This window comes from Elaeis guineensis, chromosome 10, assembly GCF_000442705.2.
Source record: "Elaeis guineensis isolate ETL-2024a chromosome 10, EG11, whole genome shotgun sequence".
In the NCBI taxonomy this organism is placed as follows: domain Eukaryota; kingdom Viridiplantae; phylum Streptophyta; class Magnoliopsida; order Arecales; family Arecaceae; genus Elaeis; species Elaeis guineensis.
In genome coordinates, this window is record NC_026002.2 from 14892611 (window position 1) to 14906401 (window position 13791).

General features: G+C 36.0%; 1 protein-coding gene across 1 annotated transcript; it reads right to left on the reverse strand.

Moving 5' to 3' along the window:
- Positions 1-480: 480 nt before the first annotated feature.
- On the reverse strand, positions 481-9111 carry LOC105053058 (uncharacterized). Its single transcript, XM_010934074.4, has 8 exons — positions 8686-9111; positions 2645-2792; positions 2408-2558; positions 1856-1981; positions 1690-1770; positions 1393-1585; positions 1041-1308; positions 481-947 (listed from the first exon to the last, which is right to left on the reverse strand). Exons 1-8 carry the CDS (start codon positions 8908-8910, stop codon positions 706-708), a joined length of 1434 nt encoding a protein of 477 aa, XP_010932376.1. The 5' UTR covers positions 8911-9111; the 3' UTR covers positions 481-705.
- Positions 9112-13791: the final 4680 nt, after the last annotated feature.

Below are 13791 nucleotides of genomic sequence, written 5' to 3' on the forward strand. Positions count from 1 at the left end.
GATGATCTTTTATAAGGATGTCATGTCTTTTAAGAGTCTTAGCGTGAGTACGTTCCTCGAAAATTGTGTGAGAAACAACCAAAAGAAGAGACCTTTTTTGGCTAAAAGCAATAAACAATTGATCTTAAGTTCAATTGTTGCAATATTGCTCGCCACATTTAGTTTATTTATATTATGATGACTGTGATGATGATCTTTTCTATGCCTGTCGTATTCTCTAAGAGTTTGAAATCTAATGCAGAGTAGAAATTTTTTTTTTTTCGAAAATTCAATGAGATTCGAGAATCCAGATTTAAAACAAACAAACAAAAGTGTTGGGTTGTGTTCCTAGAAGCCATCGACAGCTGATGTTGAGATTAATATAAATTGAAGCTACAACAGAATGCATAAGTTGGTGGGGTTGCAAGATTATAAACAGGATCTAGAGACTAGAATAGTACATATAGTAAAATATAGGAATACAAAATCAACTACAAAAAATAAAAAAGAAACAGAATTTGTTTCCAAAAATATTAAAAAGAAAAGATGATGTTAGTGTTTCAACCTTAATTGCCATACATACAACATTATAACACACAACTCGTGGGTTGGTGGGGATGAAAGAAGACCCCATCTTACAAACAGGACCTTAGAGCATGATATGGGAGGAAGATGCACTTGATGTCTGAAGCTAGGATGGATGCCCACTAGGGTAGGGTATAACTACTAGTTGGACCAGACATGGATCAGACCTTGCTTGTTGCCAGTGTAGATCTCATTCCTGTCCTCATCATAGAACAGGGCAGTCACATCCTCCAAAGCTTCCCTGATGGTGCTCCGGATGGTCGATCGATTGGAATCACCTCGCTTGCGAGGGGAAATCTGGAGTGTAGAGTCCAGTGGGCATATTTTGGCAATGCACTTCCCAGTAAGGATGTTGCTCATGTTGATGGATCCAACAGGAGAAGCTGCAGAGGTTTCATTAGGTCATAGGATCAGAAATCATTGTGACACAAAAACAGCAGATAAAATTTATCTGTGATTCGAAGCAAGGAAGACACCTTCTCCCTCATCTTCACTTCCATCTTCAGCCTTGCAGTAGGAGATAATCAGATCCTGGTCGCTGGTGATGTAAATGTTGTTGGTATTACAATCGGGATGCCACAGCAGGTGGTCTTCAAAGGAAGTAACGAGTTCTCCGCGGAAATTCCACACTGCAACTGTCCTGTTCCGGAACGTTAAGAAGAGGTGGTTTTCATAGAGGAAGATGAATGCTGAGGGGGTCATGAATTCAGATCGGCTCACTTCAATCAGGTTCGAGTTCCGCACCTGCACCAACAGCTATAGAATATGATGACTGAAATGAAGAATATATTGTAGAAGGTACAGGAGGAAAAGGATGTAGCAGCTTACATCGCGAATCTGAAGGTTCTCATTCTCTTGCTTGACCAGAAGCTTCTCATTGAACTGCTCGATGAAGTCAACCTTCTTGTTACGGTGTAACAGGTGATTGAAAGATTTCAACACTGTTCCATCTTCAATTGACAGGATAGTCAGTGGAACATAACCAGGAGTCCTCTGGTATATTAGCAGCATGATTCCTGGACTGTAATTGAGAGAGGGAGAGAGAGATCATAAGATGGACAGATTCAGATGCATCAAAGTAATGCTTGATGCATAAATGAGATACTTGAAAAAACAATCAAAAACCTTATTTTGATCTCCTGTATATTCTTATCACTTATCGAGTACAGATAGGAGTAATTCTTCAGGTCAAATACCTTGTAGGTTCTGCAAATGTTAGCATGAATCTGATTAGACAACCACATAGCTATATCATGATAACAATATGCAGAAGGGATGAAAGTTTGCTTACCCATCCTGAGCTGAATAAGTTAGTACTTTGCCATTTACATCATCAAATTCAACAAAACCAGGCCACTTTAGTGACTCAGTTTCAAAAAGAGGATAGCCAGCATCCAACTGATTCCTCCTAATATACCTGTCAGAGTTCCGTGAAATGTCATGAATGAAGGTTGAAAGGTTTATTGCTGATTCAAATATCAATACAGACCATTCATTCATCAATGCCAATCCTAAATAATTAGGATAAGAAAATTGTTAACTAGTTGTAACCATAACTAATACGGTAACTAATTGTTAATAAAATCAAGACAATCTCAATAACAGACACAATGAGCTACGATCACTGTGGGAATCCTGTCTTTTCTGTAATATAGGTACATTATGATCATGGTTGAGAATCCTATCTTTTCTGTAACATAAATAATCAGTTTGACAAGAATAGCGACCGAGAAGAAGAGAGATGAACAGTTCTTTCATCAACACAAGAATAACTAGAGGATGAAATAATCATAAATAAGCATACTTGAAAAGTTAAGATCCTCGCATAAATTAAATTTCTTACTCTATTGGAGTTGTCCTGCACTTCAAGGAACTGAAATGGTCCGATGCATAAACCGACACTGTGATAAGTGACTCGTTATTCTTATTATAAAACAAGCTTCTAATCACTTCATCAGGACTTATGTTCAAGAAGCATATGCGTTTGTTTGTTGCTGTCAACAAAAAGAATAAAGAGGTGCAAATGACAATCAAAATAAACTAAAGGGTCAACAGAAAAATGTTAAAATGACAGGCTTACTCCGACTGAAAGCAGCACAGAGACCCGATTGTGCAAGAGCAAATATGACATCTTTTGCTGCAACAATCTCAATGATTTTGGACCTCTTCTTTAGAAATTGCAATCTCAGAAAAAAATTGACATTGTGATCATAGGTATCAAATTCCTCCTGCATAACCCAATGAAGGATCATTTCTCCTTTTTTTTTTTTTTTGTGGCCAAAAAAAGGAATCATTTCAAATACACAGCATTTGTTTAGCATGAGGCAAGGTGAGAACTGATGAAGCTTAGAACCTGCTGTCATTTCACGGTGACTGATGCATTTCATATAAAAGTACTCCTTTTTCTGAACAAATACTTAAAACACTATTGCTTAATCAATACGATAATCCCATATACCAGACCTGGCCCTAAGTCTGATCTTGTTTCATCAATCAAATATAAAATAGAGTAATCGTGTTTGACTCACCTAGGTATTTTAAAGCTTTCTTGCGCAAAACCCTGAAAAGATTGGTCAGAAGCACATATAATAAAAAGTACCAAGATGAGCTAAGAAAATGAGGAACACAAATGGGTTCCAATACCTTTCCTCACATGCAAGCACCATGACTGCTATGACCAGATAAAAGTTGTTTTACAAATCTAATTCTAGGTCACTCATAGGGAAGAGATTTAGATGGCAACCTATTGCAACTGCAACAGGTTAATCATTCAAAGGATGAGAAGGATGATTTATCATGGACATACTCCATGTATCACATTAATCCCTGGAATTAACCCCCCTTTCCCCTCTTTTTTTTGTGGTTGTTGGTGGTGTGGGGGGTGGTGGGGTGTGCAACTTAAACCATCCCCCTCATCCACCATACGAGCAATGCATTATGGTTGCAATGGGTTGGAGACTTAAACCACTTCCCACCAACAGAAGCTTGCAAGATTCGTATAGTTCTTTGTTGCAGGGCTTATCCAGCATGTTTCTGTGGATTGAAAAAGCCGATTACACATGATTCTGCACAAAGCTTCTTTTGCTTGTTAAAGGAAATATAATATAGTTCTAGCATGTTAACTTCATGATGTACAGGATTCAAAATGAAATGAAGATATGTTTGATTAAGGTCCTATTAGCTGTTTAACTTTGTTAACAGAAGCAATGATTCTCATCCTCATAAATGTTAGTGGGGCCTTACATGATATACTTTTTGGACTGCAATTTTTAATATGTCACTACTCATGGTAACACCTAAAGGAACCGAACAAAACAAAATCCAGGGAGCGCAGAAGTGTAATATGAAGATAGCAATAAAACAGTGGACCATTCTGCTCCCCATTTCTAGATGGTTACATATGTCTAAAGGCTGAACATCAAAGTTTTAGTGGGCATTTCAGTTAAGAATCCAGAATAGGTGGAAAAGGAAAAAAAAAGCTGATATAATATAGAACAAAAGACTATGTGGAACGTTCTAACATGTTGGGTACAGAAGTCTGACTAGGCATTGCATACAACATCATGTGATATCATCACCACAGGAAGTGACTTTAAAACTACTCACAATTGCCAGCTAGGAAGAACATCAACATTTAGAACTATATGGAAATCTTCAGAGTTCGAAAGAGGGGCTTATAAAGATGCACATTCTGCAGGCATTCTGGCTTGTTTTACCTAGTAGTGTTAGGGTTAAAACCTTTAATGAAGCAGATGCTAGATCTCTCAAGGACTTGAAGCACATATGCTGCATGTTCACCTAGATATTGCAGTTGAAGGTCCTTGAGGTTAGCCAGAAAGAAGCAGAAACATAAGAAATTTGCTTTTCATCAAAATAGGTTCAGCTGTAGGGGCATTGGCTTTTGTGCAAGTCTCAGTCAGTATTTTGAACAAATGATCTCTTTGTAGGTATGCATAAATATGTAGAAGATGTTTGACGAAAGATAATACTAAGCAAAGACTTCACTAGATATTGTTAATACTCTTTCACTCTTTTTGTGCTTTTTTTCCTATCCTATAACAAAGATTAACTTTATCCCTTTGTACAGAGTTTCAAATTAATAATAACAGAAAGTGAAACTACACTTGCACTTTCAATGACCTAACTTAAACTGAGACCTGAGATATGAGAAAGAATGTTAAATCTTCTCTCAATTTTTTTTTTTTTAAAAAAAAAGAGGAGTGTGAGTAGCACTGCCTTAGTTGCATAGATAACTTTGACAGTACATTTATGATATATAGTGATCTTGGTTTCAAGTTGAAATGGAGAATCTGGCCCATACTGGTCCTTTGAAGAAATACCTCATCATCTCCTGGCCCCTTTTTGCTTCATAATAAAGTAAGCCTAGTAAGCCGGCACACTAAAACCTTTCTCTCAATCCTATAAAACCCTAGTCCTCAAGGCCTAAAGAGTAAGCAGTCATGCTGAAAAAGGTAAGACCAGCTAAAGCGAGGGGAATATTTCTTCCTGCTATTTGGTTATGGTTTTAAGTTCTGACTGCTAGTTTGGCATGTAGAACATCGGACACAAAAGCTTGGCCTTGATGCAGGACTATTAAGGAGATGAACTCATGGTATCCAAATAGATTTAGAAAAGTAAAGGAAAGAAGGATCTTTAATGTCTGAAGAAAAGCATAAATGCTAAATTTGTTGCAAAATTTCTGTTAAATCTAATATTTCTTTTGAATTATAAGGTTAAAAAACTTTTGAGCAAGATTGATATTCGAGGAGACTGTAACAAACTGAGCAAGTATATCACTTGATTAGGATTTAACAGTTTTCAGTGAAGCAAAGAGTGAAATCTAATGTTTGCTGAAATTATTACAAGTATGAATTTACATGGATTACGGAAGCTCAAGAGACTGAAACATGTAATAGAGAGTAGAGATTACGAGTCACAAGTTTTAGCTTTAAAGGACTTTTAAGAGGTCATAAGAGTTAAATACAAGGTAACAATAAGGCTAGATAAAGAAAACATAGATGGAGATAAATTCAATAAAGAAAGAGGCTCACGGTTATTAAACATCACTGCACCAAACTACCGAGGAATCACATGATTTGCACCAGCTTTACCTAAATCACCGGACACAAATGCACATCGTGAACTGGTACATTTCGTACCTATCGCAATATAATTCATCATAATTCAAATGCTGAGGAGGTTTAACTTTTATCAACTGGATGAGATCAGGATATGATGTTGGGCATTGCCTTATTTAGTTAGGACCAAGGAGGCCAACAAGATGGAATTTCAATTTTGTAAGTGGGATCAAGATTCTTGGAATGCTAGAAATAAGGCTGTCTAATAGTAAACAGTGTAGAGAGGTGGTGTAAGTTTTCTTTGGATCTCTCAACATAAAGAAGTGGTCAAACACATGAGCCTGAAGCAAGTGAGGATGAGGTTGCAGGAATGAGCACGAGCATACAGAAGTGGATTTTTTTTTTAAAAAAAAAAAAAAAGAGAAAAAAAAATAGAAGGTGCAAGTGCCTAAGAAACACTCATACAACTATGATACACAACACACACACACACACACACACATATAGTGACGTGGAAGCATAACCACTGCTTCATATTAATGCCAACCATCTAACTTCATGAAATATGTCACCCTGTGGATGGTTGGAATCTTTGCAATGAGTGAAATGGCGGAGAGAAAGTGGGAGAGCCAAGCTCAAACACACACACACACATATAAATAGAGAGAGAGAGAGAGAGAGAGAGAGAGAGAGAGAGAATAAATCCTAAACCTTGACCTCTTTGAGGTTTCAAAGGCCGGCAAATCCGACCAGGAGAGGAATCCTTGTTCCTTCAAGATTGTTGATCTAATTCTTGGGAGCTCTAAGATCGAGCCACATGAAAGAGATCTTGGCAATCAATCCATTTAGTCACTATACTGCAAGGCTTCAACCACCAGCAGACACCTAGCTGCCAAGTATCTCTCTCTTTCTTCCCCCATCCCTTCCCTATCACCGCTGCCTCTCTCTCTCCCGAACCGTGTCTTGGGATTTTAGGAACCATGTTTCCTAGCCAAATATAGTTCAGAAACACGGAACCACAGTTCTGGGCAGGTTCAAGAGGGGAAATAGGCATTATACCAAGTGGTGAACTATATAAATCTTATATAAAATATAGATTTTAAAACTTACAGTATTTATGATATACCATTGATCTTCTATTATGGATCAAAGTTCTTAATATTTTCACTCAGGATTTGGAAATGGAATCGATTCCAATAATGCCTTCACCATCAAAAAATTGATATATATTCTAATATGGAAGAATGTATTTTCTAATCCTACCCCTATTGAATTGGGTTGGTTAGTAGGTAAGGAATTTTGAACTACAAACTTGAATTTGTACCAAGCGAACCAATGAACCACGTAACATAGATATGTATCTCTAGTTAAGTAGACTGGACTTTCAACTCATGGAGTTGCACTTCCAGTCCATCCCTCAACAATATTGAGGTAAGAATTTGTATGTCAGCACTCGACATAGCCCACCTTAAAGGGAAATTCACTTACATTTCTAGCACTCACCACAATCAATTTAACCAAAAAGATATCCCAAAAAAAAAAAAAATCAAAACTACCATCTGGAGACTTTTAGAGCATGATTCTAACAACAATACAACAATATGAACAGCATCTCCAACTCTATCCAAACTAAGTTTGGAACATCAATAACCCTAAACCTCTCTCTCTCTCTCTCTCTCTCTCTCTCTCTCTCTCTCTCTGATTAGCATAATGAAGATAATATTCAAATTCAGCCCAAAGTCACATTGACTCAAGCATTGGTAAAATATTATGAGATCTTTAAAACCAGCATTTACCAAAACCCTTTGGAACGATCACCACAAGTTAAAATTCATACTAATAGTTTATCCAAGACTAGCTCTTGGATATTATGGAACTAGCATGTAATGGATAATCTGTTCCCAGCCAAACAGAAAGACTTAACATAGAGCACCTGCCCCCCCGGACTACATATCTGAAATTGTTTACATCCATCCTTCTTACAAATTTAAATCATGTCTAAACAAAAAGGAGGCCAATTCAAAACAAGACCCAAGGATTCATCTCCTTCTCCACCTAATCCACAACCTCTCAACCTAGCATTTAGGCCATAGAAAACTAAACAACTTAAGAAAGCCACACAGTTTCTTATAAATTGAAACAACCTTCCAAAACCTAATGTTGTACCCCTTATCTAGCAACTATCTACTTTTTATCTCAAACACCTTTATGTTTCCAAAAAATATCCAGAAAGTTTTAGCTTATGAAAATAACATCATATGTCTTCTTTATTATGCATCTTTAGTTACTCCTGTATCACAACTCCTACCTCTTTACTCTCTACAATTATTTTGCCAACAACACTAATACATCTTTAACAAGCCAAACTCTGGAAAGACACAGAAGAATATAGGCAACATAAAAGTCAGTCTTAAATGCCCCACTTTTCAATAAATATAAGAGTGATATGATGGGTATTGTAAGCGGCTATGCTAGAATATCAATCTAGAAAAAATTGGCATCATATTTTTCCAGTAGTGGCTCTGAGTGTAATATCATTAGTGTTACACAATGTTAATATATTTCTTTGTGGAGCTAAAACCCAAAATTTGCACTAAGAAAACGCTTCCACCAGATAGCCGCCTAAGGGATCAAAAATTTGTATCGGCATCATTTATATTTTCTAATTCTAAGCACAGTCACAAATTTGTGTGCGGAAACAATTCGACGGGGAACAAAGATTCAAAATTGCGTAAAAATGTGGAAAATTTATCAAAAATAAACCCTAATCTAGAAGTCGGCATTTAAGCACGAACCCTAGTCCGAATATTGATCCCCGCAGCCTTATGATCAAATCCGTGAACAGGCTTCCAATTTTAGCTATCCAAAACCTCAATAAAAAACGCGATGAACTAAACTCCCCACCAAATTATAAACGCCAACCACAAAACTGTAGACCACTTACAAGATTTCCGAAATTAAGAAACTATCAAACGCGCAACCTAACGGAATTCAAAACCCTAGAACAAGAAAACCCTAATTCGGGTCGTTTTAAAGCACGAACCTGAAGCTGGATGTTGCGGAACTTCTCCGGCGCGTTGGTGGCGGTGCCCCGTGCCATCCGCGGAAACCCGCCAATCTCGCGACGGTGGAGCTTCCTCACGGAGTTGACGCAGTCCCGCTCCCGGAGCTTCCGGGCGGAACCCTCGCCGGAGTTCAACTCCCGTCCGCGCTTCCTCGCCGTGACCCGAAACCGGACCCTCAGCAGAGACTTCTTGTGGTTCTCCATCTCCACCCCTCTCCGCCTCCTTCTACTTCTCTGATGGCCGGAACGACGGGAAAACGTGAGGGGAAGCTCACAGGGTAGAGGGAGGAAGGCATGGAGCTAAGGTTAGGGTTTGCCCCAACTCCATGGCTACCGTGGAGGAGCTCCCTCTTCGTGTTTCTCTTTGTCTCTCCTCGTGCCCTTCGAACGCCACGAGTGGAATTTGAAGTTGCCGGAAAAGAAATTTCGTATCGTGTTTGCTCCTTATAACGTCAAATACCACCAAAGGGGTCGGCCTGTTAAGACCGGAATGCGGTTTGGTCCCTTGCTAATTTGAATATCTGATAATATCCATACCTATGTTGATATCCACCAATGAAGAATAGTTGTGGATACAGATAACAACTAACCGAGAGCATTTCAAATGAGAAAAATGACTTAATATGAGAGATAAAAAAATATAATAATAATTTTTAGATCCACATCAATAATTCAAATGAGTGCCATGCATACTTACGCTCGCACGTTAAAAAATAAAAAAAAAAAAAATAGACCTTAGGATATTTAGATAGTTTGGACAATCATAACACTCATCTGAACTATTGATATACATCCAAGGATTATTATTATGTCCTCTCACCTCTCACATTAAGCCACTCCTCTCATTTGATACGCTTCCACAACTATCTAATGAATATCTAAATATTCGATCCTATTTATAATTTTATTTAATTTTATATCATATTTATAAATTAAAAAATGATCGTATTAGTATATATTAATTTTATTTATCTTCTATTTAGTAATTTTTTAATTTCATGATTATAAAGTCGATTTATATCTGAATAAATATTCATAGTTTCGGTATCCGATTTATATCTGAATAAATATTTATAATTTCGATATCCGATTTATATCCATATTCATTTAAAATAAAATGGATATGAAATTTTATATATGACTATATATGTATCTATATTTATCAAATATAATAAATATAGGTATGGATATATCAGTATTTGATCCACGTCCGATCCAATTTCAGCTCTATTACCCCTTATCAAACCAAATAACCCAACAATAACTAAACCTTTTCTATGCCCTTTTGTTTTTTTTTCCCTTTGTAAAAATTCTTAATTGATATTAATCTTGTTCAACGGTAACAATAAATCAAGGTTAGTGCATATATGCTATCAAAGGGCTTCATAGCTCAATCCCCCTATAAGCAAAAGCTTTTAGATGCTAATCTTGATTTTTAAGATTATTTGGGTTGATGTTAGTTTCGTATTGTCTTTTGGATTTTTTTTCCCCATTTTGATGTCTCTGCTAGCAAGGGTCCATTCAACCTGCTAGTATACATGCAATATATGGCTTGCCTAGGTAGTCACATTTGGATTTTAACACATTATGCATGATTGACTTGCTTGTTTGATAGTAGGTTCATTTGCATTTGCGATCCTATGTCAGCAAGAAAATTATTCATTTATTTACTAGAATTGATTAATGATTTATTGTATGTTCAAACTAGATCATATTACTAGCTAATGGTGTTGTGAGAAGTTTAGAGGTACAAGTAAGTTAGACTAGCTCACTAAATTCTGAAATAGATATTTTGAGACAATCATGGTTGTTGTCATACATTCATAAAGTTAGCTTGGGCTTGACCTGCTATGCTAATTTGAATTGCGATAATTATAGCCATACTCTTAAAATATTTAAATATATAAGAGCTAGATATCCTTTTTGAAAAAAGGAAGATGGTATTTTTTAGAAAACGAAAAGCTTACGCAAACAATCCCGAAGAAAAATGTTAGCACATGTTAAAAATTATCATATGACTATACTATTGGAACCAAAATATAAGCAAGTCCTTTAGCTCCATCGTATCATAAGCTTGTTATTAAACGATGATAAAATCAAGACCCTTGTTTCTTTTGCTTCCCTAATTCACACTCACATGCATGTTCCTCCTCCCTCCGTCTAACACATACCCCGAAGAACATCACCCCTTCTTCTCCCACTATCCCTCCTTTAATCAACACACCTCTTCCTCCTTTTGTTTTATAACTAATAGCTAAACTCGTGCATTTTCCTTAGCCATCTCCTTCTTGATACGATATTTGGAAATAGTCGAAGTACTTGGCCTAAAGAATTAGCTACTTCACAAATAAGCTTTTGAAAAACTAATTATGAAGATAATCTTAACAAGCTAGCTCTACCATGAAATAGAGCATCAGAGAGAAATACTTCATAAAATTAACAACACAAGGTTTAACGCAAATTAGAGATTGTCATCTTAGTTGAATCACAAATTATTTTATTAATTGTTGATTACCTATAAAATTTAAAGATATATGTCAACAAATTTTGCAGCAAATTTCATATGTCCTGTATTTTTTTCTCATCGCCATTATAGCTACTTACCAACTATTCATGCAATTACTTGAATTATAAAATAAATTATAAATGGTTGTTTTAGTACTTGCACTATATTACATGTGGTGACTTTTCGTTACTTTCCTCTTTGTTGTTAAAATTACTTATTTTCACTGTATGCAAATTAAATAGTCAACATGCAATCATTGCACCTTTCAGATTCTATTTCCATTAATTTTGTTTCTATCATTAGTGGTGGAAAAATTTATGTGCAGAGGACCTTTGTTAGTAACTTTTTATTGATATAGTCTTTTAAATTATAATATTTATTATATTCTCTTTATTTTTAGGGAAAGGGAGGCAGGGAATGTCATCCTGAAATTTATTAATTGAAAACAATATATACAAGGATAGAGATTATTAGTGCCGATAACAGACAATAGGTGTAATAGATTTTTTACTAATAAATGAATAAAGTTTAAAGCTATATTGTTATCATGCTTTAAGAGCTATTCACTACAGCAAAAAGGATGGTTGTCGATCTTTTTTTGCCGATGCTTTTTGGAAGCATCGACAAGTTGCGCTGACCTGCCGACGCATTTTAAAAGCGTTGTGATTCAACGATACTTAAAAACGTCGTAAAATTTCATCATTTTCAACGCCGATGCTTATAGCAAAAGTATCGCTAAATACAGAAAATACCGATGTTTTTTTGCGTCATTATTTAACGACGCTAAAAAACATCGTTAGATTCGATTAATACCCCCATTCTCCCGTGCCCTAATCTATCTGCCGCCGCCTCCTCCCACCCATTCCTCCATCTCCATCTCCGCCAATTCTTCACCGTCGGTGCCGCACCCGCCGTCCACGCCGCACCGCTGTCCGCCGCTCCCCTCTGCTGCCGCGTCCGTCCACACCGCACTCGCTGTCGCTGCCGTCGTCGTCACTATTCGCCCAATCTCCCACTTCTTTGTCTTGTCTGGTGCCAGCCTCGGCCTCTACATCTTTGTTATCATTCTCCTCTTCATTGGTACTCCCCTTCTTTTTTTTTTCTTCTTTCCTTAATTTCTTGAAATTTGTAGAATCATATGGGTTTATAGATTTTTTTTTTCTCGATTTTCTTGAAAATTTTTGGCATATACCTAGAGGATATCTATCTTATTTTTGTTCCAGTGTTATGCCCTCTGTATTACTACCATCAGACGCACCCGATGAATTATCCACTCCTTGGAATTTTTACAGTGTCTACATTCACCCGGTTTGTTCCTCAGTCGGGTGAATGAATACGATCCAATCAGCAAGCAGAGACATGCATGGTTTGGATCCTATTGATTTGAAGTCAATTTTCAAATTAAAATAATTTGAATTAATTTTTTAAAATTAAAATTAAAATCAAACTGACTATATATAAAAATCTATTTCGATCGAATCAAAAAAATTAGTTCGATTTAATTTGATTTTATCGGATTGTAGACTATTGAACTTCTGTCAAATAAAATTTTTAATATTCATCAAAACAGTAAATGGACTTTTTACATTCATCAAAACGGCAAATGTGGAAGAATTTTTTATGTGGACATATAATAAGTAATTTATTAAAGACGTATTTCTAACATTCATCAAGACAGTAAAATGCAAACAATATAAAAGTAATATACTTCCAAATGACAACTATGAAAATTGGCCTAGATTGAACTAAAGTAGCATCCTCTCCAATCTGGAGGTGGATAAATGATCAGAATATTATGGTAAATCAGAATTTAGCTGAATACATATAAAATTTGGTGTGAATGTACTAGATAGAGCATGGCCGGTTCATTTATAGTTAATAGACTGTTAAACAGGATGAGATGAACTAATAACACTCAATTAGAAAGCAGGAAATGGGAATATGTGACTACATTTAAAGGATATTTTGAGAAAAACTTGGACAATTTGTCGCCCATAATAATGATTGGTAAAGAATTATCCATCAGCCTTGCACCATTTATAATGTTTTAAAACCAAATAATCAAAATCAATCAACTTCAGTATAAATAATAGTATAATAATAACCTGACAGTGATCACATTTTCAATGTTACATCAACATCACCCAACAAAATAAATAGATTAAGAGAATCAAAAAAGAAAAGAAAAAAAAAACATCCAATTGTTTAGCCGAACGCAAGGTTGGTAGACCATACTAACTGTAGCAATTGAACTAGAACTAATTCTTTTCTTTTCTATATGTTTTCAATAAGAAAATTTTACCTGATGCCATTCTTTAGCTGAAAGCATGGTTGGTAGATTATACTAACTGTAGCAATTGAACTAGAAGGATGTTACCTTATCTTATTATCCCTATGGAGTGGAAAATGCTTACAACTTTATAAGCATAATGAATATTTCAAGGCTAAATTAGAAGGATGTTTTGGACAGAGAGAGGGGTTTTATATGGTGTAAAATTTGTGATTCAACAAAGACAGGAGCCATGATCTAGTGACACCTAGAATATCAATCAATTTATATGATGAAAAATCCTCCTCGA

Coding starts and splice junctions, on each gene's coding strand:
- LOC105053058 (XM_010934074.4), bottom strand. CDS start 8,910: ATGGAGAACCACAAGAAGTCTCTGCTGAGGGTCCGGTTTCGGGTCACG. Junction 1,982..2,407: donor TGCAGGACAACTCCAATAGA/GTAAGAAATTTA, acceptor GAACTCTGACAG/GTATATTAGGAGGAATCAGT. Junction 1,586..1,689: donor ATACAGGAGATCAAAATAAG/GTTTTTGATTGT, acceptor TCTCAATTACAG/TCCAGGAATCATGCTGCTAA.